At 46.2% G+C, this 22,045-nt stretch overlaps 1 protein-coding gene across 6 annotated transcripts in view; it reads right to left on the minus strand.

Annotated features, from left to right (window-relative positions):
* ERMARD (ER membrane associated RNA degradation) overlaps window positions 1–22,045 on the minus strand; it is a 452,987-nt gene that overhangs the window by 184,012 nt on the left and 246,930 nt on the right. For 5 of the 6 annotated variants that reach the window (XM_029594214.1, XM_029594213.1, XM_029594210.1 and 2 more), the window contains 2 exons: window positions 18,038–18,140; window positions 16,766–16,795 (listed from right to left, as the gene is read on the minus strand). In XM_029594214.1, the coding sequence (XP_029450074.1) occupies window positions 16,766–16,795; window positions 18,038–18,140 (133 nt within the window). The remainder of the gene's footprint in view (window positions 1–16,765; window positions 16,796–18,037; window positions 18,141–22,045) is intronic. The other variant, XM_029594212.1, reaches the window with a different exon arrangement.

The raw sequence follows: 22,045 nt of genomic DNA on the forward strand, positions 1-22,045 counted from the left end.
TTTAGGCCGTGAGCATGATGTCCTAACTTCCACCAAATGTGCCCTCATGACACCAAAAGGTCGCAAAGCCAGAATGGAGAAGATGGGACTCCTTTTCTGTGCTCACACCCCGACGCCGTCCATCGCATCGACGTCATCGGAACTGGCACCGTCGAAGTCGCACCACCATCGACAACCGTCCGGTGACCGCCCGCCATCGACGTCTTCACAGCCATCGACTCCCGTTTCTCCCCCTCAAGATCGAGGGGATCGAAGGGAGAAACATCGCCATCGGCATCGTAAGTCTCGGTCCGTCGAGGGAGCGAAATCATCGACCTTGCCACCGTCTGAGCCACCATCGAAGAAGCCCCGTCCAGGAACGGCACCGACCACTCCTGCGACCGGGACATCGAGGCCACCCTCACCCGATCGGGGTTTGGTAGTCGCAATGCCGCCTGTAAAGGTGGTCACTCCGACTGTGCCTCAGCCTCCCTCTTCTGTCACGGAGCCAGAGCTGATTGCCCCAGGTCTCCGAGAAGAACTGGACCGGCTGGTCCAGGAGGCTATCAACAAGGCGATGCAACGACTCCAGGTCCCTCCGGCACAGAGAGTGGAACCGGTCACCGACCCGATTCCAGCAGCGCTGGCACCGCTGCTATCCTGGATGGAGGCGCTCATGACTGCCCTTCCACCGGTAATTCCCGGATCTCTGATGGCCCCGGTGCGCTCCCCGATAACAGCTTCATCGGGAGGAGAAACACCGTTTCGCATTCCGCCTTCGGGGGTATTGCTTCAGCCATCGATGCCATGTCGTCCCTCGCCACTGATTCATTCATCGGGAGCGATACGCACATTGGCGCCATCGATGCCTTCGATGCTGGCACCGATGCCCCCCAGGGCGTCCACGGTGCCCCCGGTGATTCCTTCGATTTTCTCGGAGCCTCAGCCGGGCCCTTCGGGTATCCAACCCCCTTCTTGTCCTACAGGTCAGACTACTGATCCTTATGACACCTGGGGTGATGATACTTCCACAGACACCGATGACTTACCTTCACCTCCCTCTCCTACTGAAAGTAGAAAGCGTTCTCCTCCAGAGGACCTCTCTTTCATTAATTTTGTGAAGGAAATGTCAGAATTGCTCCCTTTCCAGCTTCAGACGGAGCAAGATGATAGGCACCAGGTGATGGAGCTTCTCCAATCCTGGATGCCCCTAAAGTGATCACTTCTATTCCCATTCATCAAGTTCTTCTTGACCTCCTTAAAAAGAACTGGGAAAACCATGGATCCATTGCCCAAGTACACAGAAAGGCTGACACTACTTATCTGGTACAGTCAGCCCCTGGCTTTCAAAAACCTCAGCTTGACCACCACTCAGTTGGGGTGGAATCGGCTCAAAAGAAAGCAAAAAGAACGAAATCACACTCCTCTACCCCTCCTGTCAAGGAACACAAGTTCCTCGGAAATATTGGTCGTCGCATGTTCCAAGGGGGCATGCTTATCTCCAGGATTGCTTCTTACCAGCTGTATATGACCCAATACAACAGGGTCATTTTCAAGCAAATACAGGACTTCTCTGAAACCCTGCCTGACCAATTTAAAGAACATCTTCAAACCCTTGTCAACAAGGGGTTTGAGGCAGGAAAGCATGAGATAAGAACAGCTTACGATATCTTCAACACCTCCACTAGAGTGTCTGCAGCTGCCATTTCGGCAAGACGCTGGGCCTGGCTCAAGTCTTCTGACCTTCACCCAGAAGTACAAGACAGGCTCTCTGACCTGCCCTGTATAGGAGATAATCTGTTCGGTGAACAGATTCAGCAAATGGTGGCTGAATTAAAGGACCATCATGAGACCCTCAAACAGCTCTCATCGATACCTTCTGACTTCCCTTCTAGACAGCCCTTCAAGAAGGACTCTAAGAAGTCATTCTTCCGCCCAAGGAAATACTATCCTCCACCAGCAAGGTCCCGAGTTACGAGGCCTTATCAGAAATCTCAGCCCCGGAAGCAAAAGCCACAAGCAGCTCCCCAGTCGGGGCCTGCTTCAGGTTTTTGACGTTCCCTTGGAGAGCAGCAGCCTGATCCCTCTGCCAGCCATACCAGTGGGAGGTCGATTGTGCCACTTTCACGGCATGTGGCAATCAATCACAACCGACCAATGGGTGCTAGCAATCATTGCTCAGGGTTACCTCCTGAACTTTCTTGCTCTTCCACTGGAATCACCACCTCTACAAGCGTGGAGAGTAACCGACCACTCTGTCCCTCTGGAGCAGGAGGTTTCCCTTCTTCTCCAGTTAAGAGCAATAGAACCCGTCCCTCTTTCACAACAAGGCCTAGGGTTCTATTCCCGGTACTTTTTGATCCCCAAAAAATCCGGGGGGCTTCGTCCAATTCTGGACCTACGTGCCCTCAACAAGTACCTCCAGCGGGAAAAGTTCAAGATGGTAACCATGGGCTCGCTTCTACCTCTTCTACAAAGAGGAGACTGGCTCTGCTCTCTGGACCTCCAAGACGCATACACCCACATTGTGATAGCTCCAGCTCATCACAATTATCTCAGGTTTTTAGTAGGCCCAAAGCACTATCAATACCGAGTGCTTCCATTCAGCCTAGCATCGGCACCACGAGTCTTTACCAAATGTCTCGTGGTTGTCACAGCCTCTCTCAGGAAAGAAGGTGTTCACGTCTACCCCTATCTAGACGACTGGTTAATCAGGGCCCCAACCCAGCAAGCCGCTCGATCGTTCCTGGATTTGACCCTACACACTCTAATTTCTCTAGGATTTCTCGTCAATTACGAGAAATACTATTTAGTCCCAACTCAAACCTTATTGTTCATTGGGGCAGACTTGGACACCTTACAGGCAAAAGCCTTTCTACCTCAACAACGAGTGCAAACCCTCGTGTCCCTCGCTCATCAGTTGCAGTCTCAGTATACAGCAACAGTTCGACAATTCCTTGTCCTTCTCGGACACATGGCGTCCTCAGTCCACCTCACACCAATGGTCGCCTGGCCATGAGAGTCATGCATTGGACTCTGAGGTCACAATGGATTCAAGCGACTCAGCCTCTGTCAACCATTGTCCACATCAGCGACGCACTCCGTCTGTCTCTCACCTGGTGGAAAGATCAGAATAATCTCCTCCAGGGACTGCCTTTTTACCTGCCAGATCCTCAACTCATTCTCACCACCGATGCTTCCAACCTCGGCTGGGGAGCTCATGTGAACAATCTGCAGTCACAAGGATTTTGGTCTCCAGAGGAAGCCAAACACCAGATAAATTTCCTGGAGCTTCGAGCGATGTGATATGCTCTCAGAGCTTTTCAGGATTGCCTATCAAATCACGTCATCCTGATTCAGACGGACAACCAAGTGGCCATGTGGTACATCAACAAGCAGGGAGGCACAGACTCCTTCCTTCTGTGTCAGGAAGCTGCACAGATTTGGGCGGAAGTGCTCTCCCACTCGATGTACCTCAGGGCCACCTACTTGCCGTGAGTGCACAATGTCTTGGAAGACAAACTGAGTCGTGTCTTCCAACCGCATGAGTGGTCTCTCAATCCCTCGGTGGCGAACTCCATCTTCCAGGAATGGGGTCATCCCAAAATAGACCTCTTTGCGTCCCCTCAGAACCGCAAGGTGGACAATTACTGCTCCCTCATTCGCAGTGAGCGCTCTCAGCCCAGAGATGCATTCTCCCTCTCCTGGGCAGCCGGTCTGCTTTATGCATTCCCTCCACTTCCTCTTCTCTCGAAGACTCTCATGAAGCTCCGTCAGGACAAGGGAACCATGATCCTGATAGCACCTCACTGGCCACGCCAAGTGTGGTTTCCCATACTCCAGGATCTCTCCATCCGCAGGCACATTCCCTTGGGAACGCACCCGCTTCTGATCACTCAGAACGACGGATGTCTACGCCATCCCAATCTTCAGGCCTTGTCCCTGACGGTATGGATGTTGAAAGGTTAATTCTTCAACCACTTAACCTTTCAGATTCGGTTTCTCGTGTCCTGATTGCTTCACGAAAGCCTTCCACAAGAAAATCTTATTTCTATAAATGGAATAGGTACACATCATGGTGTTGTTCACAATCCCTTGATCCCTTTTCCTGTCCAATCCCAAAGTTTTTTGACTATCTTTGGCACTTGTCAGAATCAGGTCTAAAGACCTCTTCCATCAGAATGCATGTCAGTGCGGTAGCTGCCTTCCATAAAGGTGTCGGGGATGTCCCTATATCGGTACAACCCCTCGTAACACGTTTTTTCTTAAAGGCTTGCTCCATATCAAGCCACCCTTACGTCCTCCGGTCCCTTCTTGGGACCTTAATCTGGTTCTCGGGCGGCTCATGAAACCACCCTTCGAACCTCTTCACTCCTGTGACCTGAAATATCTCACATGAAAAGTGATTTTCCTTTTGGCTATCACTTCAGCTCGCAGGGTTAGTGAGTTACAGGCCCTAGTTACCTATCCGCCTTACACTAAACTCCTGCAGGACCGGGTGGTACACCGCACTCACCCTACGTTTTTGCCTAAGGTAGTTTCAGAGTTTCACATTAATCAATCCATCATACTACCTATCTTCTTTCCCAGGCCCCACTCCAACCCAGGGGAACAGGCTCTGCATACCCTTGACTGTAAACGGGCTCTAGCGTTCTACCTAGACCGTACAGTTGCCCACAGTAAGAGCACTCAGTTATTTGTCTCTTTCCATCCCAACAAACTAGGGCAACCTGTGAGTAAGCAGACTCTCTCCTCCTGGTTGGCGGACTGCATATCTTTTTGCTATCAGCAAGCAGGCATTCCTTTTCAAGACCGTGTTAAAGCACACTCTGTGAGAGCTATGGCGACTTCAGTAGCACACCTACGATCGGTGCCACTTCCTGGCATTTGCAGGGCTGCCACCTGGAGTTCTCTCCACACTTTCGCAGCCCACTATTGCCTAGACAAAGCCGGAAGACAAGATTCCATCTTCAGCCAATCTGTCTTGCGTAACCTATTTCCAACGTGACATACCAACACCCTTCCGCCTGCCCGGTGGGGTTCAGGATGCCCTCTACCAAATTCCACCCCAGTTGTTGTGCCTGTTGCACTCCGTTGGGTACATTTGGTGCATGTTCGGACATCCTCAGCTCGGTATTCACCCATATGTGAGGACTACCATCCTGCTTGTCCTGTGAGAAAGCAAATGTTGCTTACCTGTAACAGGTGTTCTCACAGGACAGCAGGATGGTAGTCCTCACGAAACCTGCCCGCCGCCCCGCGGTGTTGGGTTCGTAATGTTTTGTTGTTTTATTTTTTCGGCACTGCCTGTAGCTATCAAATAAGACTGAAGGGGGACCCTTGCTGGCTGCAGGGTTAGTGCCATGCTGGGCATGCCCAGTAGGGGCCAGTCAAAGTTCTGGAAACTTTGACAGAAGTTTTCCGTGATTGGGCTCCATCCTGATGATGTCACCCATATGTGAGGACTAACATCCTGCTGTCCTGTGAGAACACCTGTTACAGGTAAGCAACATTTGCTATATTACTCCATCACTTTTGCAATTGGTAAAACATTTTAAAACATACTCTTTATCTGTTGTGCCTATTTTAATGCTTGTGGTTTTCAAATTGACATTACAGACACTACATTTTCCACAAGGTCTATGGCCTGCTGGTCTTATATCTTGCGGTCTGGCAATTGGTAGTGAGGAAGGTGACAGAATATCTTTTAAATTTTTGTCACGCTTATTAGCAAGATTTGACAGCTTTCACAGTAGGCTGTTGGTCAAGAACTTACCATACACTCAGGGGTAGATCTTAAAAAAATACGCGATCGCGTAACTTTTGTTCGCCCACCAGGCGCAAACAAAAGTACGCTGGATTTTATAAGATATGCGCGTAGCCGCGCGTATCTTATAAAACCCGTGGTCGGCCCGCGCAAGGGGGTGCACATTTGTGCAACCTGCGCGCGCCGAGCCCAGCGCGCGCTGCCTGTTCCGTCCGAGGCCACTCCGATTTCGGAGCGGCCTCGGAGGGAACTTTCCTTTGCCCTCCCCCACCTTCCCCTCCCTTCCCCTACCTAACCCACCTCCCCGGCCCTATCTAAACCCCCCCCCCCTACCTTTATCGGCAAAGTTACGCCTGCTTTCAGCAGGCGTAACTTTGCGCGCACCGGCCGGCAGCCCCGCTCCAGGTTCCGGGGGCTGGTCCGGAGGCCTCGACCACGCCCCCGGGCTGGCGCCACACCCCGGGCCCGCCCCCGAAACGCCGCGGCACGCCCCCGAAACGCTGCGTTGTTTCGGGAACGCCCCCTCCCCGCCCCTTTTCCAAAGCCCCGGGACTTACACGCGTCCCGGGGTTTTAAGCGCGCCGGTGCGCGAGGGCCCTGCGCACATAAATCCAGAAGGATTTACGTGCGCAGGCCTTTTAAAATCCGCCCCTCAGTTTTTAAGACTTAAGAGACTTTGCACCAAAAATGACACTTTTTTTGTAAGATCTGTAGAAATGAAACATAGGTTTATAGCACAAGGATATCCAGAAACCTGTGTTAACGATGGTTTTCGACGGGCAGCTAGTTGTGATCGGTTGTCACATAAAACAAAAATAGTCTGCCCCATTACATTCACAGGCATGACCAATGATATTAGCAAAATTTTAAAAAAGAATTGGCACATTCTACAGATTTTACCAGCTTTTAAAGACAAAGAAGTAATGATTGCTAATAAGCGTGACAAAAATTTAAAAGATATTCTGTCACCTTCCTCGATACCAATTGCCAGACCGCAAGTTATAAGACCAGCAGGCCATAGACCTTGTGGAAAATGTAGTGTCTGTAATGTCAATTTGAAAACCACAAGCATTAAAATAGGCACAACAGATAAAGAGTATGTTTTAAAATGTTTAACCAATTGCAAAAGTGATGGAGTAATATATGCGGCTATTTGTCCGTGCAAAAAAATGTACATAGGCAAGACCATTAGACCTCTTCATAAACGCATAATAGAACACAAGAGTGCTGTGAATAGAAAAATAGATGGAAAACCTTTAGTAGCACATAGTATTGAAGCAGGACATCAATTTGATGAGTATAGATTCTGTGTTATCAAAATATTAAACAAAAATTGGCGAGGAGGTAATTTTGACCAGTATCTTTTAAGGACAGAACAGCAATTCATTTTTTAATTCAATACTATGTTACCTAATGGTTTGAATAATGAAATTGATTTTTTGGTTTTTTTATGATTCCGTTTTTATGTTTCTGGTTTTATGATTTTGGTTCTGGTTTACTCACTCTGGTTTTATTGGTCTTATGGTCTTTTATTTATTTTTTATTCATCTGTAACTATTAATTATTTATTCATTTGAGTCTATGATTTAATACATGTTTTTACTGTACTTACCATTTATTTCAATGTCGTATAGTTTACATAAATGTTTTTTAGTAATGCACTTTTATTGCTCCGATATCCTGTTGGTGACCATAGTTTTTTCACTCATTTTGTTTAATGTGCAATTGGCTTTAGTTTAATTTTCCTGACTCTCTCGCTTTCCCCTTGTGTTGTTCAATGCAGTAAACAGGTTATATATGTCTACATATTAATATAATCATGCAGTTAACATTTTTTTTATATAGTCTTTCTGTTTTTTTATTATGTATCATTGATTGTAGAGCTTTGTTTTTTTTTTTAAATAGATGGCATCCCAATCGGTGCTATGGTTACTATTATGAAGGACCTTGTTTTTACTTTCATTTTCGTTTGTTTTTTTATAAAAAATAGTGTGAAAATAGCTAAACTATTAGTTAAAAGTAGTATTTAATTTTTAACATTATTTTTTAGTATTTACTATTAGCATTTAATTAAATGGCGCGAAAAGGAATGAGTAAAAAGGAAGGAATGATGCGCAGCCCTGCATTTCCGGTGAAAACGCTGAACGATTGTAAGCTGATGATATGGTTGGCGTGGCGGTTCCTGAGCCATCAGCCGATGTGAAGTGTTGAAATAGTTGTGATGGTGAGCTCACAATGGTTTTATTCCCTTTCTTTTGTATATATTTAAGTGTTTAGCGTTTTTTAAAGTTAACCGTTTTTAAATGCGGCTGACATAAGCCCTAGTATAGTGTATTTTTGAGTAAAAATGGACATAGTTGTGGCGGTGAGGCTCTAATAGTTTGATTCATTTGACTTGTTTATTTTACAAGCGGTTTATTTGCAAAATCTAAACACACTGTGGTAGTAACTTTAGCATGGCACACACTGCTGCACTACGATCTAGTTGAAAATTACAAACACTTTTAGTAAGTTTTTTATGGGCTGTGTATTTAAAAGCCAATAATTACCACATGATGACCACATATATGTTTCTATAGATGTGCTGTTGTAGTGTGTGAATGTGGTCCTTCATATTATTTTTGATATTGCTGTTTTATCATTCGTGGTTCTCCACACTTAATGAAAGAGTGGTTGTAGTGTTGTTTCATTCTCTCAGTCATGTTAGAAATGACTTGTTACATTTTTTAGCCAGACTGTGAAATGGTAACTTGTTTAAATAATTTGTTACTTCGTTTCATTTAAGTGAATTGTTTCTTATTTTGAATTATGTCTGGCTTTCCAGCACATTGAAAAAGTTCACCAGATGTATGGAGACAAATTATCAGCAATAGAATGAATAGGTACAGTTTTTCTGGTCTATAGACTGCACTAATTCTTGTTAATAGCACCTCCATTAATTAACAATTTTTATGCATGAATATATATGCGGACATATATTAATCACACACTAAACTTGATAGATCATGTTTGAATTATATATGTCTGTTTTGTGATTAAGTTTGTCAATATTATTTCAATTTTATATGATTTTATATAATTTATTTATATTTGGTGTATATGTTTATATATGTTTTTATTTGTAATTACTTTGCTAGCCCCTGAAGCAGCTCAACGAGCGAAACTCGGCCTGAGTCGGGCTTTTTATGTTCTGTGCTCAATAAAGAACTCCTGGTGTTTATTGATCCTCTTTTTTTCTTTGGTTGCTACTACAACATTGGATCAATTTCCGATCTGTTTCTTTGGACCTTATCCGTCCCCCATCCTCTACAACAAGGAGTCCCACAAGGTTCATCACTCTCATCCACCCTTTTCAACATCTACCTCACCCCACTCTGACAGCTTCTCTCTGAACTCAAACTAAAGTTCTATCTATATGCAGATGATGTCCAGATCATCATACCTATTTACAACTCTATCTCTGATGCCCTGAGGCACTGGGAAAACTGCCTCATGGCCATCAACTCTCTACTCACCAACCTCCACCTCGCACTCAACACCAACAAAACTGAACTTGTACTTATTTCCCCCCACTCTCCACTCTCCCCCTTCCCCCCCCCCTGTTTAATGACCCTAATCTCAACATCACCACAGCCCAAACCTTCGTAAGAGACCTTGGAGTTCTCCTTGATCAACAACTCAGCATGAAGAAATACGTCAGTTCCATACTTAAAGAAGGTTTCTTCAAATTCAATGTGCTAAAAAAACTTAAACCACTACTATACACCCAAGATTTCCACACAGTGATCCAAGCCACTATCTCCTCTAAATTGGACTACTGTAACTCACTCTTCCTAGGGCTCCCCTACTCCATAATAAAACCCCTACAAATGTTACAAAATGCGACTGCTAGAATCATCTCACATACCCGTAAATCTGAACACATCACCCCTATTCTTAAAGACCTACACTGGCTCCCTATCCCCTCCCGAATTCACTACAAAACCCTGACCATTGTACATAAATCCATTCACGCTCACAATTCCAACTGGCTAGACATTTCTTTTAAGACTCATCAGTCTATCCGGCCCACCAGAGCTGCCAACAAAGGCACTCTACTAGTACCCTCCCTTAAAACAGCCCACCTCTCCTCCACACGTGACCGTGCCCTCTCAATTGCTGGCCCTTCACTCTGGAACTCCCTCCCTTCAAACTTACGCCTTGAACCATGCACCATCAAATTTAAAAAGAAGTTAAAAATATGGTTATTTAAACAAGCCTATCTGGATTAGCCCTCCCCCTCCCTCCTACGATGCTATACTATCTCCCATAAAGACTATCCTATATTCCTTATATTAAGGAGCTCTATGTTCGCCTGTTGTTAAGCTTTTATGTTCGCCTGCTGTTAAGCTACATTTCTACGCTGCTCTTGTGTTATCCCACTCCCAGTTCTTTCTCCATGTTAATATGTACTTTCAAACCTGCTGTTCAAATGTGAACGGGTATGATGTCCCTACTAGGGATGTGCATTCGTTTCATCCGTTTCCTTTACAAGTATGTAATAGGAAACTTATGAAACATATGAAACGAATGCACATCTAATTGGCATGTAATGGGAAATGTGTGAAATGAATTAAATGAATGAAACGAATGCACATCCCTAGTCCCTACTAATACCGGTATAAAAAAGTCTCTAAATAAATAAATAAATAAATATGCCCCTATGGCACTGAGATGAACTCTAATGGATGATGTTGCTAGACCAGTTGCATGTAGGGTACAAAGATAGTCTATAAGCAACTCAGGTGAGCAGTCCAATGGTGGTATACCCTTGGAAGTACACCAGGTAGAGTAACGTTTCCATTTATAGCTGTAGGTTTTCCTTGTAGAGAGTTTCCTGGATTCTAACAAGATGAATTGTGTCGAAGTGAAAACTCCCTGTTCTGTTAAAAGGATCCTTTCAATCTCCACGCTGTCAAGAGGAGAGATGAGTGTAGTGGGTGTAGAAGCGTCCCTTGATCTTGTCAGAGAAGGTCTTGGCGGTTCGGTAACCGAATTGGATCCGTGATGGATAGTCGGAGAAGAAACCTGTACCATGGTTGCCTCGGCCAAGCCGGGGCAATGAGGATCAGTTGAGCTTCGTCTGCAATGCACTTTTGAATTGTCCTTGTTATGAGTGGTATGGGAGGAAAGGCGTACAGGAGACCTGTCATCCACGGGATGAGGAAGGCATCTTGGGCGATCCTGAATTGGCTTGGTCTTATCGAGCAGAATTTGGGAACTTGAGCATTGATCTCTGTTGAAAAGAGATCTATCGAAGGTGTCCCCCACTGCATGAATATGTCTTGGGCTACTTCTGCATTGAGTGCCCATTCGTGAGGATGAAAGATGCGGCTTAGCCTGTCCGCTCTTGTATTTGCCACGCCTGGTAGGTAAGTTGCTTGCAGATGTATGCAATTCCAGTGAGCGTGTTCAAAGATTGTCAGGGTCTCCTTGTAAAGGGACCATGAACCGGACTCTCCTTGTTTGTTGATGTAAAACATCGCCACTTGATTGTCCGTGTAAATCATGACCCTGCGGCCTTTCAGGTGGTCTTGGAACACTTGTAATGCATTCTGAATCGTTCTGAGTTCTAATATATTTATCAGCAGGTTTTGTTCCGAGTTTGTCCATAACCCTTGTGTTTCATAAATCTCGAGATGTGCACCCCAGCCTTTGCGAGACGCATCTGTGGTTAAGACTGCGTTGTGAGGAAGGGGGGGGGGTGAACAATGCTCCCTTGGACAGGATGGAGTCTAGGAGCCACCCTGTGATGTCCTTTTTCATCTCTGAGGTCAGTGATAACTTCTGTGTCAACGGTTGTGAGTGTTGCTTCCATTGACGTTTTAGTCCCCATTGCAGGCATCTCATGTGCAGCCTGGTGTTTGGAACCGTGAAAATAGCCACCTCCATGTGGCCTAGGACTACTAAAATTTGTCTCGCTGAAGGTCTTTGAGTATGGTTCAACGTATGTAGAAGGTGAAGGAAGTGTGATATTCTGTCTTTTGGTAGGTATGCCCAGCTGCAAGTGGTGTCCAGGCATGCTCCTATAAATTGCAGTTGTTGCGTTGGTTGTAGGTGTGATTTCTGAAAGTTGATCACCAAGCCTAATTCCTGTAAGTATTGTATCACCCGATAGAGGTGATCGAGTAAGATGTGTGGAGCTGAGGCGATTATGAGCCAATCGTCCAGATATGGAAAGATGGTTATACCTTGTAGTCTGAGATGAGCCACCAACACTATCATGCATTTGGTGAAAACCCTGGGTGCAGCCAATAGTCCAAAGGGGAGAACTTTGTACTGGTAGTGTTGATGTTTGTAGCGAAAGCATAGGTAATGCCAAGAGGATGGATGGATTGGAATGTGCGTGTAAGCATCCTTCAGATCGATGGAACACATCCAGTCGTTGGGTTGAATCAAAGGAAGGACTGATTTCAATTATACCATTTTGAACTTCTCCTTGTTGAGGAATTTGTTCAATTCCCTCAGGTCTAGGATGGGATGTAGGCCACCCGACTTCTTGGGTATGAGGAAGTATGGGGAATAAAATCCCACTGATTGGGTCCCCGGGAAATTTGTCGAATTGCTTGTTGTTTGCGAAGCAAAACAATTTCCTCCCCCAGTTGTGGTTGGAAGTTGTGAATGTTAAGAGTGGAAAGATGAGGTAGCATGGGTTTTGTCGTAAACTGGAGTTGGTAGCCGTGTCGTACTATCTCCAAAATCCATTGATCTGTTGTTATTCTCTCCCAGGCTGCTAGGCAAGAATGGATTCTGCCGGGTGGTGCTTGATGATGTGGTGGTGGCTGAGTAACTAAAAAGATGGTGTGGATTTCACTGCAGCAGCCGGCTGTTGTGTCTGCTGTCTCTGGTTACGTGCTTTACCTCTACGTTGGTTTGAGGTATTCTGCTGCGGAGCAAGACGCAGGTAAGAAGGGTATGACTGTGTATGAAAGGACTGGTAAGACCTGTAAGGTCTCCTGGCATATGATTGCCGATGAGTAAATACCACATAATGGCGTGTGGTTGAATAGTGAGGTTGTGATGTTAATCACTGTACTGCTAGAGCTTCCTCCTTCAGTTTACCTACTGTGTCCTGAAATCGTTCACCGAACAGGTTATCTCCTGTACCCGGGAGGTTTGTTAGTTTCTCGTGTAAATCTTCCCTTATGGTACTGGAGCGTAACCATGCCAGCCTTTGGGCTGCAATGGCTGTTGCAGATGCCCTGGAAGATGTTTTGTATGTTTCATATATTGACCTTAAAAGGTGTCAGGAGCATTCTTCAATGTCATGAAGAGGCGGAGGTACCTGATCCGCCATCGAGGAAAGCATACCTTTTGTAGCTTGTATGCACTCATATAGGTATTGCACCATGTAGAATTGATGGTGCATAATGCGGACATTTAACAATGTGTTATGGTATATTTTCCTGCCAAACTCATCTAAATATTTGTTGTCTTTGCCCGGTGGATAGGAGGAATGTGACTTTGTTTTCTTGAATCTTTGCATCGCTGACTCTACCACAATGGAAGCATGAGGTAATTGTGGTAGAGAGTAAGGTGATGTTTTCCTCACATGAAATTTTATGTCCGTTTTTCTGGAAACTGCTGAGAGAGCATAAGGTGTTTCCCAGGATTTCTGTAAAACTGTATGCAGGAGTTCTTGTGGCGGAAGAGATGTTGGTTCCCCTGGAGCATCAAAAGTTTTTAGGAGACCAAGAGTTTCTGATCTACAGTCTGTCTCTTTTTGGACCTCTAGATGCAGTATTGTACCCAATTTTTCTAAAAATTTTGGGTATATAAGGTCTTCTGTAGGGGAATACGGTTCCTGAGGTTGCTCCTGCGGGTCCAATGGAAATCCCGTAGATGATGATGGGGATGTTTGTGGAGAAGGGGAATCGAGAGATATATCCTGTTTACGAATTGGTGAAGTCGGTCATGTTGTTATTGGGGATGCTGAAGGCTCCACAGACAGTTCTCTAGTATTATGTGTCTTATGTTTATTTATTTATTTATTTATTTAGAAACTTTTATATACCGGTATTAGTGGGGACATCATACCGGTTCACATAACAACTGAAAGATTGGAAAATACATTTCAACAAGGGGGATGTAACTGGGAGAGGGTAGAACATAGAGGCAGTAGGAAGGACAGGGAAAACAAGAAAATCGGAGAACTGACAGAGGTATCATTAGACATCTTGAAGGATGACTGAAGAGTTTCATAAAACCCTGCTAAGGATTGGGACAATTGCAAAAATGCCTCTTTTGTACGAGGGGGCATTATTGAACGACCGACTGTACTTTGTGCCTCACATGTTTTAGGTTGCATGGTAGGTTTTTGAGGCAAAGTAGTGGAAAGTGTACAGTCTCTCTCTTTCGTTCGGTGTGTCATGCTTCTGGAATCATCTGAGGTCGTAGAAGCATTAGAGGAAGTAACTTATATTACCTCTCTGTGTGATAAGGTGCTTGCACCTTGTGTATGAGACGACATAGAAGTCAAAGGACTTACTTCCCATGTTGCACTCGTCTTTGTCATCTTTTTATGGTGCGAGTGATGGGAGTGTTTATGATAATGGTGTGACGACGAGCCTGTGTAACTTTTATGTGAAGACGGCGAGCGTTTTCTACATTTGATTGAGAATTCCACCGAAGTAGATCTCAAAGAGGGAGAAGTACCCGAGCGAGGCGGGATTATATATGGAGAGGTGGAATGAGATGTTCCTGAGGAATCACATCGTCGTTTCAACCCATGTTGTCTTGGACGAGATGGGTGTTTTGAATGTTTCTGCGACTTGTGCGCCGATGTTGACTGCTCTGTGCACGTCGATTTTGACTTGTGCGCATATGTTTTTAGTTCCGTATGCGCAAGTGTCATCGGTGCCGATGTATCCAGTGTCGGGTGCACAGATACTTCCCGCTCCGTGCGCGTAGATGTCTTTGGCGCCATGCACGCAGTCTTTGGCGCCGTGCGCGTAGATGTCGTCGGCGCCTTGTGCGCAGACTTCTCCTGCGCCATGCGTGCAAGTGGCTCCGCCTCCGTGTGTGCATAAGTTTTGTGCGCCGATCCTGTCATAGGCGCCGACAGTGTGTTATGCGCAGAAGTCATGTTAGGCGCAGATGTTTTAGGCGCCAAGTTTTCTGGCGCCAATGGCTCTATCGGGTCTGCCGACTCCGATGGCCTATGTCGACGGGCCAAGTCCTTACCTCCAAGCCTGGAGGACTGAGGATCATATGACGATGTTCGTTTTTGTGATGGAGCCGGTGTGATCGTGGGGCCAGGTGACGAGTGAGCCTCCGATGGTTCCGATGAAGCAAAAAGTTCCCGAAGCCTGTAGGCCCGTTGTTTCAGGGCTCTCGGGGACATTCTTGAACAAAACTCACAATCTTGTCAATTGTGATCTGGTTCCAGGCATCGGTAACATCGATCATGGCCATCCGTGACCGACATTACCTTGCCGCAAGCACAGGGTTTAAACCTCGATTTTGACATTATGAAATTTAACTAATGCTGAGGAGAAATCAGCTCCGTGTGCGATCCCGCTCGCGGAAAGAACAGACTGAGGAGATTCCATTACTTTCCTGCGCGGGAACACACGCGCAGCCGCAGAGAGCAAAAATCTAATCTCTGCTTTGACAAGCTAAGCCTCCCGGGCCTGACTGACAGATCCCATGACAGCATGGCTAATTCAGCCCTGCTATCGACAGGAAATCAGACTTGAAAAAATGTGCTTTCTGTATAAATTGACAGCCATTAGGAATGCTTGTTTACCTAAATTTCATAAGATAAGGGACCCATTCTATAAATGGAAAACAAAGTCTGTTTATTGTTTGTAAAATTGTCCTGGGTAGTAATGGACATGTAGAATGATGGAAAAGTTGTTTAGAACCTGTTGAGAGAGGCAGGAGTCTCTGTAGTTTGCAGAATCTCACTAAAAGTAATCAGTATGTTATTTGGAGGGGGAGGGGGGGGATGGGGGCGGGGGAGAAAATATGTTTAACTTGCTTGTTTGAGAATACTGTACCATACTGGTTGTAACTACTTATTGTGCTCTCGCTATTCGCTTCTCATGTTTGCATATGAAAATAAAAATGCAATTAAAAAAAAAAAAAGCTGTTGTAGCTTTGTCACTTAATGAGACATATTTTGACATAAAACTGTATGCTAGCATGCATACATAGGGTTCTTTATTTTCAGTTTAAACTGATTTTCACCCACAAATTCCCAGCTTTTTCAAAGATGACCACTGATTTAAACCAATTTTCTCCCTAATTTTAGGCTGATTAAAGAGCAGCTCCAGAGCTGCAGATACAGCATTTCAAGGCCTCCCACCACTGCCAGAAGCAAGTGCAGGCCAAAGCATGTGCTGAGCTTCATGTCCTGCCCGCCCCCTTCCCCAATCTGTGAAAGCATTGATGCAGAATTTCAAGTCCTGCCTCCCTTCCTGAACCAGCCAAAGTGTTTACCGTCTGGTGCCACCATTGCAGCATTTGAAGTGGCCCTCCGTACTGAAACCAATTCCCAGCAGACTCCCTGGCCCAGCACAAAAGCAGAAGTGCAGTGCTGTAGAGTGCAGTAGCCACAACAAGCAAGGAGGGAGGAGGAGTATGTAGCCACCACCAGGAAGGATGAATGCTGTTGCAGAAGAAGAAAGATCTTTTTGGGAGCAGGGAAAAAGAGAGACATGCTAAGCAGAAGATGAGGTAGAGAGGGATATGCTGCTGAGTGTAAAGTTGGGAGAATCTGCTTAATATACTGTTTTACTGTTCTGGCTCATTACCAAAATAAACTCCGATACTTACCTGGAAAAGTAATTAGTCATTTTATTCCACTGATTTTCTACAGTTTTTGTTCTTGCCATAATAAAACCCTGCTAAATTCCAAGGAAAAATAACAAATAAAAACTGAAAATGAAGATCTTTAAGTCTACATTGCAGTTGGAGCTAATATTTACATGCTAGGCTGAATTGGGTTAATTGGATTTTACTTAAAAAACAACCTACCTTATCAAAAGTGGTATAGAAAGCTGTGGACTTGAAAACAAAAAAACAAAACATATTAAAATTTTAATTAATCAGAATCATTGCCTCCCTAAAACTGAACAATGTATTAACATTTACATTAAATTTGAAACCATTTTATACTTAAAATTAGAAGTAAAAAATAGTGGCAATTCAAATCTGCACTTATAGTATCATTGCACAACCAAAATATGGCCTGTATTGATGTAAGCATTACACAGTATGCAGGTGACTAACAACACAAGCAGAAAAACACAAGTGATAATAGCCTTGTACAGGACATTGGTAAGATCTATCCTGGAGTACGGTTTCATTCTGGAGGCCATATCTCAAAAAGGATAGAGGATAGAAGTGGTCCAGAGAAAGGCAACTAAAATGGTGTGGGGTCTGCATCGAAAGACATATGAAAATTAACAATGTAAATATTTATACTCTAGAGGAGAGGAGAGACAGAGGGAAATGATACAGACTTTTAAATTCTTGAAAATTATTAATAAAGCAGAAAATGCAAACCTTTTCCCAAAGGAAAAGATGTTGTTGAACTAGAAATCATGACATGAAGCACCAAGGGGACAGACTTAGGAACATTAGGAAATATTTTTTCAAAAAAAACATGGTGGAAGCCTGAAATGTCTTCCCAGAAGAGGTGGTGAAGACAAGACCAGTAATGGAATACAAAAGGGCATGGGATAAACAGAGGATCCCTAGTGGTTAGAAGATGGAAATGAAGAACTGAGATAATCTGTGCAATTTTTGGTGTAACATTTTTGCTTGGAGGGAAATCTGCACAGACTGGAAATTACAACCCCAAACATCTGCTGGGCAGACTAGCTAGACTAATTTGGTCTTTATTTGCCATCATTTACTATTTTACTAAGCCTAAGATTTGCAAGATGTGCAGAGGATAGCAATATTACAGATAATATATAATGAAAGCAGTGTTACAAAGTTAATTCCAGTATCACTGTTTGCCATGAAATGTTTCTAACAGGATTAAAAACAAAACAAATTGTTATACTAAAATTAAAACCATCATGGGTTTTAGGTAAAATTCAAAAACCTCTCTGAATATAAACTGGAATCAAACTTTTCCAAGAACACGTTTTGCATTTGTTATAAGATTTCCAATATCTGTAGGTTGCTGCTCTCTGGCTGTTTACCCATTACTTTATGTGGACAATCAAAAAAGCAATATTAAATAGAATTATTTATTGCACAGTCATCACTACATAATTCAGAAAGAAACAGCCCTACCTCAGCAGTGAATAGTCTGCTAGGACACTTGTTCACTCTAGTAAAAACAAGGCGAAGTCCAGTTTCTAGTTGAGATAGTGTGAGGATTACGCAGTCAGCATACCTACAAAAACAGACAAGAAGGCTATAAAGTCATGAAAAATGGCACAAGATGTATATAAACTCTGGTTCGGACTCCAGAACTCACAAAGATTCAAAAGAAACAAAATGTAGAGATTACTTACCTGATAATCTCGTTTTCCTTAGTGTATGCAGATGGACTCAAAACAAGTGGGTATAGTGTGCTCGTGCTAGCAGTTGGAGACGGATCTGACGTCAGCACGGGTACATATACCCCCGCAGGAAGTGCAGCAATTCAGTAATCTTCCTTGAAAAAGCTGTATGGATATATGTGTAGCTGACCGATCGATTAAATGAACAGGATTACCCTGACCGATTGATAGTAGCTGGAGACCTCCAGTGTTCTCAACCGGAAGGCGTCGACACCCGGCAGAGTGGATGGCCTATTATAAGAAACATGGCTTACCGTGAGTCGGTGAATCCCCATGTATGCTGGCAGCCGGGCGGGATGCTGAGTCCATCTGCATACACTAAGGAAAACGAGATTATCAGGTAAGTAATCTCTACATTTCCTAGCGTGTAGCAGATGGACTCAAAACAAGTGGGATGTACAAAAGCTACTCCCGGACTGGGCGGGAGGCTGCCCGAGGTCCGTTCAGGATTGCCCTCGCAAATGCTGTGTCCTCCCTGGCCTGGACGTCCAGACGGTAGAATCTGGAGAAGGTATGGAGGGAGGACCACGTTGCCGCTTTACATATCTCTGCAGGCGACAGCATCCTAGTTTCTGCCCAAGAGGCCGCTTGCGCTCTGGTAGAGTGAGCCTTGACCCATAGAGGTGGTGGTTTTCCTGCCTCTACGTAGGCTGCCTTGATAACTTCTTTGATCCAGCGGGCGATGGTTGCCCGTGAAGCCGCTTCTCCTTGGCTCTTCCCGCTGTGAAGGACGAACAGGTGGTCCGTCTTTTGTACTGCTTCTGACATTTCCAGGTATCTGGACAGTAGCTTGCCGATGTCGAGATGGCGTAGTATTCGACCTTCTTCCGACTTCTTCAAACCTTCCGTGGTGGGCAAGGATATGGTTTGGTTGAGGTGGAAGTGTGAGACTACTTTGGGTAGGAAGGAAGGAACCGTGCGAAGATGGATAGCCTCTGGAGTGATTCGGAGAAATGGATCATGGCAGGACAGCGCCTGTAGCTCTGAGATGCGGCGTGCTGAGCATACGGCCAGCAGGAACACCATCTTCAAGGTCAACAAACGGAGGGACAGGCCTCGAAGAGGTCTGAAGGCAGGTCCCGCTAGGAATTCCAAAACTAGGTTGAGGTTCCACAAGGGCACTGGCCACTTCACTGGCGGGCGAATGTGTTTGACTCCTTTCAGGAAACGTGAAACGTCTGGGTGTGTGGCAATGCTGTTGCCATCACTCCGGGGACCGTAGCAGGATAGCGCTGCCACCTGAACCTTGATGGAATTGAGGGACAGACCCTTCTGAAGTCCATCTTGCAGGAAATCCAAAATGATAGGGAGTTTAGCGGCATGTGGATTGGTGCCGTGAGATTCGCACCAGGCTTCAAATACTCTCCAGATCCTTATATATGTTAGTGATGTGGAGAACTTGCGTGCTTGGAGGAGTGTATCTATTACCGGCCCCGAGTATCCTCTTTTCTTCAGTCTAGCCCTCTCAATGGCCAGACCGTAAGAGAGAATTGAGCTGGATCCTTGTGGAGGATGAGACCTTGCCGCAGCAGGTCCCTGTGTGGAGGCAGTGGCAGTGGATTCCCTGCCAGTAGTCTTCTCATGTCTGCGTACCAGGGTCTTCTTGGCCAGTCCGGGGCCACTAGAAGAATTAGTCCTTGTGCCGCTGAATCTCCATGGCAGGGGCCATGGAGGAAAAGCATATAGCAGGATCCCCTGAGGCCATGGCTGTACCAGGGCATCGATCCCCTGGGATAGAGGATCCCGCCTGCGGCTGAAATACCTGGGTACTTGAGCGTTGGACCTGTCCGCTAGTAGGTCCATGCCCGGCGTCCCCCACTGATCCACAATCATCTGGAAAGCTGTGGGCGACAGCTGCCATTCCCCCGGGTTTAGGCTTTCTCTGCTGAGGAAGTCTGCCGTGGTGTTGTCCTTCCCGGCGATGTGGACGGCGGAGATATCCTGGAGATTTTCTTCCGCCCAAGTCATCAGGGGGGCTATTTCTAGGGATACCTGTCGGCTTCTGGTTCCGCCCTGTCGGTTGATGTATGCCACTGTGGTGGCGTTGTCCGACATCACTCTGACCGCTCTGTTTCGAAGTCTGTGGGCAAATCGCAGGCATGCTAGCCTGACTGCCCGTGCCTCTAGTCAGTTTATGTTCCACCCCGACTCTTCTCTGTTCCACCGCCCTTGGGCGGTGAGTTCTTCACAGTGTGCTCCCCATCCGTTGAGGCTGGCATCTGTCGTGAGCAGGGTCCAGGTTGGGGAGGACATTCTTGACCCTCGGCTCATGTGGCCGGGCTGCAACCACCACCGTAGCTGATTCCGCACTCTGGCTGGTAGAGGTAGGTGTACGGTGTAGTTCTGTGATCGTGTGCTCCACCGAGATAGGAGGGCGTGTTGTAATGGTCTCATATGAGCCCGCGCCCAGAGTGGATGCCATAAGGCCGAGGACCTGTAGGTAATCCCAAGCTGTGGGCCGGGTGGCGCTCAGCAGGGCCAGCAGACGATTCCGGAGCTTTGATCTCCTCTTGGAGGTCAGCCTGACCTTGTCTTCCTGGGTGTCGAATTGGACTCCTAGGTATTCCAGCGACTGAGAAGGCTGTAGGGAACTCTTGTTCAAATTTACTACCCATCCTACGCTTTCCAGAAGAGCTAAAACTCTGTTGGTTGCCTGGTGGCTCTCCTCCTGTGACTTTGCCCTGATCAGCCAATCGTCCAGGTAAGGATGGACAAGGATTCCTTCCTTCCTGAGTGACGCCGCCACTACTACTATGACCTTGGTAAAGGTCCGCGGCGCGGTGGCTAACCCGAAGGGTAAAGCTCGGAACTGGAAGTGTTGGTTCAGGACCTTGAAGCGTAAATAGCGCTGGTGATCCCGATGGATTGGGATATGCAAGTAGGCTTCCGACAGATCTAGGGATGTGAGATACTCCCCTGGCTGTACTGAACTTTTGACAGACCGCAGAGTTTCCATGCGAAAGCTGGGGACGCGTAGGTGCCGGTTGACTGACTTGAGGTCCAGGACGGGCCTGAAAGTGCCCTCCTTCTTGGGCACTATGAAATAAATGGAATAATGCCCGGAATGTATCTCCCCTGCAGGCACTGGGATTATGGCTTTTAGGGACAGGAGCCTCCGCAAGGTAACTTCTAGTGCCGTCCTCTTGAGGGGTGAACAAGGAGATTCCACAAACTTGTCCGGCGGGAGCTGAAGAAAGTCCAGGTAATACCCTTCTCGGATGATGGCGAGGACCCACTGGTCCGAGGTAATCTCGACCCACCTGCGGTAGAAGAGGGTTAGCCTGCCCCCTATGGCTGCTACCCCCGGATGAGTCGGCTGATTGTCATTGTGGGGTACGGCCGGGACCCGAACCCGAACCGGTTCCCCTCCTGTTGTGCTTAGTCTGAAAGGACTGGTTCCTGGCCTGCGAACGAGGTGCTTGGTAGCGAGTCCTGTAAGAGTTGAAGCGCTGAGAGTTTCTACCTCTGGATGGTCTAGGAAAAGGGCGCTGGCTCCTCCTTGACCTGTCTTCTGGTAGACGGGGTAACGGAGAGGCGCCCCATTTATTGGCCAGTTTCTCGAGGTTGCTGCCGAACAGGAGGGATCCCTTAAAGGGCATTCTCGTGAGACGTGTTTTGGAGGAGGAGTCGGCTGACCAATTACGTAGCCAGAGCTGTCTCCTGGCTGCCACTGAGGATGACACTCCCTTGGCTGCCGTACGGAGTAGGTTGGAGGCTGCGTCAGTGAGGAACGAGA

The sequence above is a fragment of the Rhinatrema bivittatum genome, chromosome 3, assembly GCF_901001135.1.
Source record: "Rhinatrema bivittatum chromosome 3, aRhiBiv1.1, whole genome shotgun sequence".
Classification (NCBI taxonomy): domain Eukaryota; kingdom Metazoa; phylum Chordata; class Amphibia; order Gymnophiona; family Rhinatrematidae; genus Rhinatrema; species Rhinatrema bivittatum.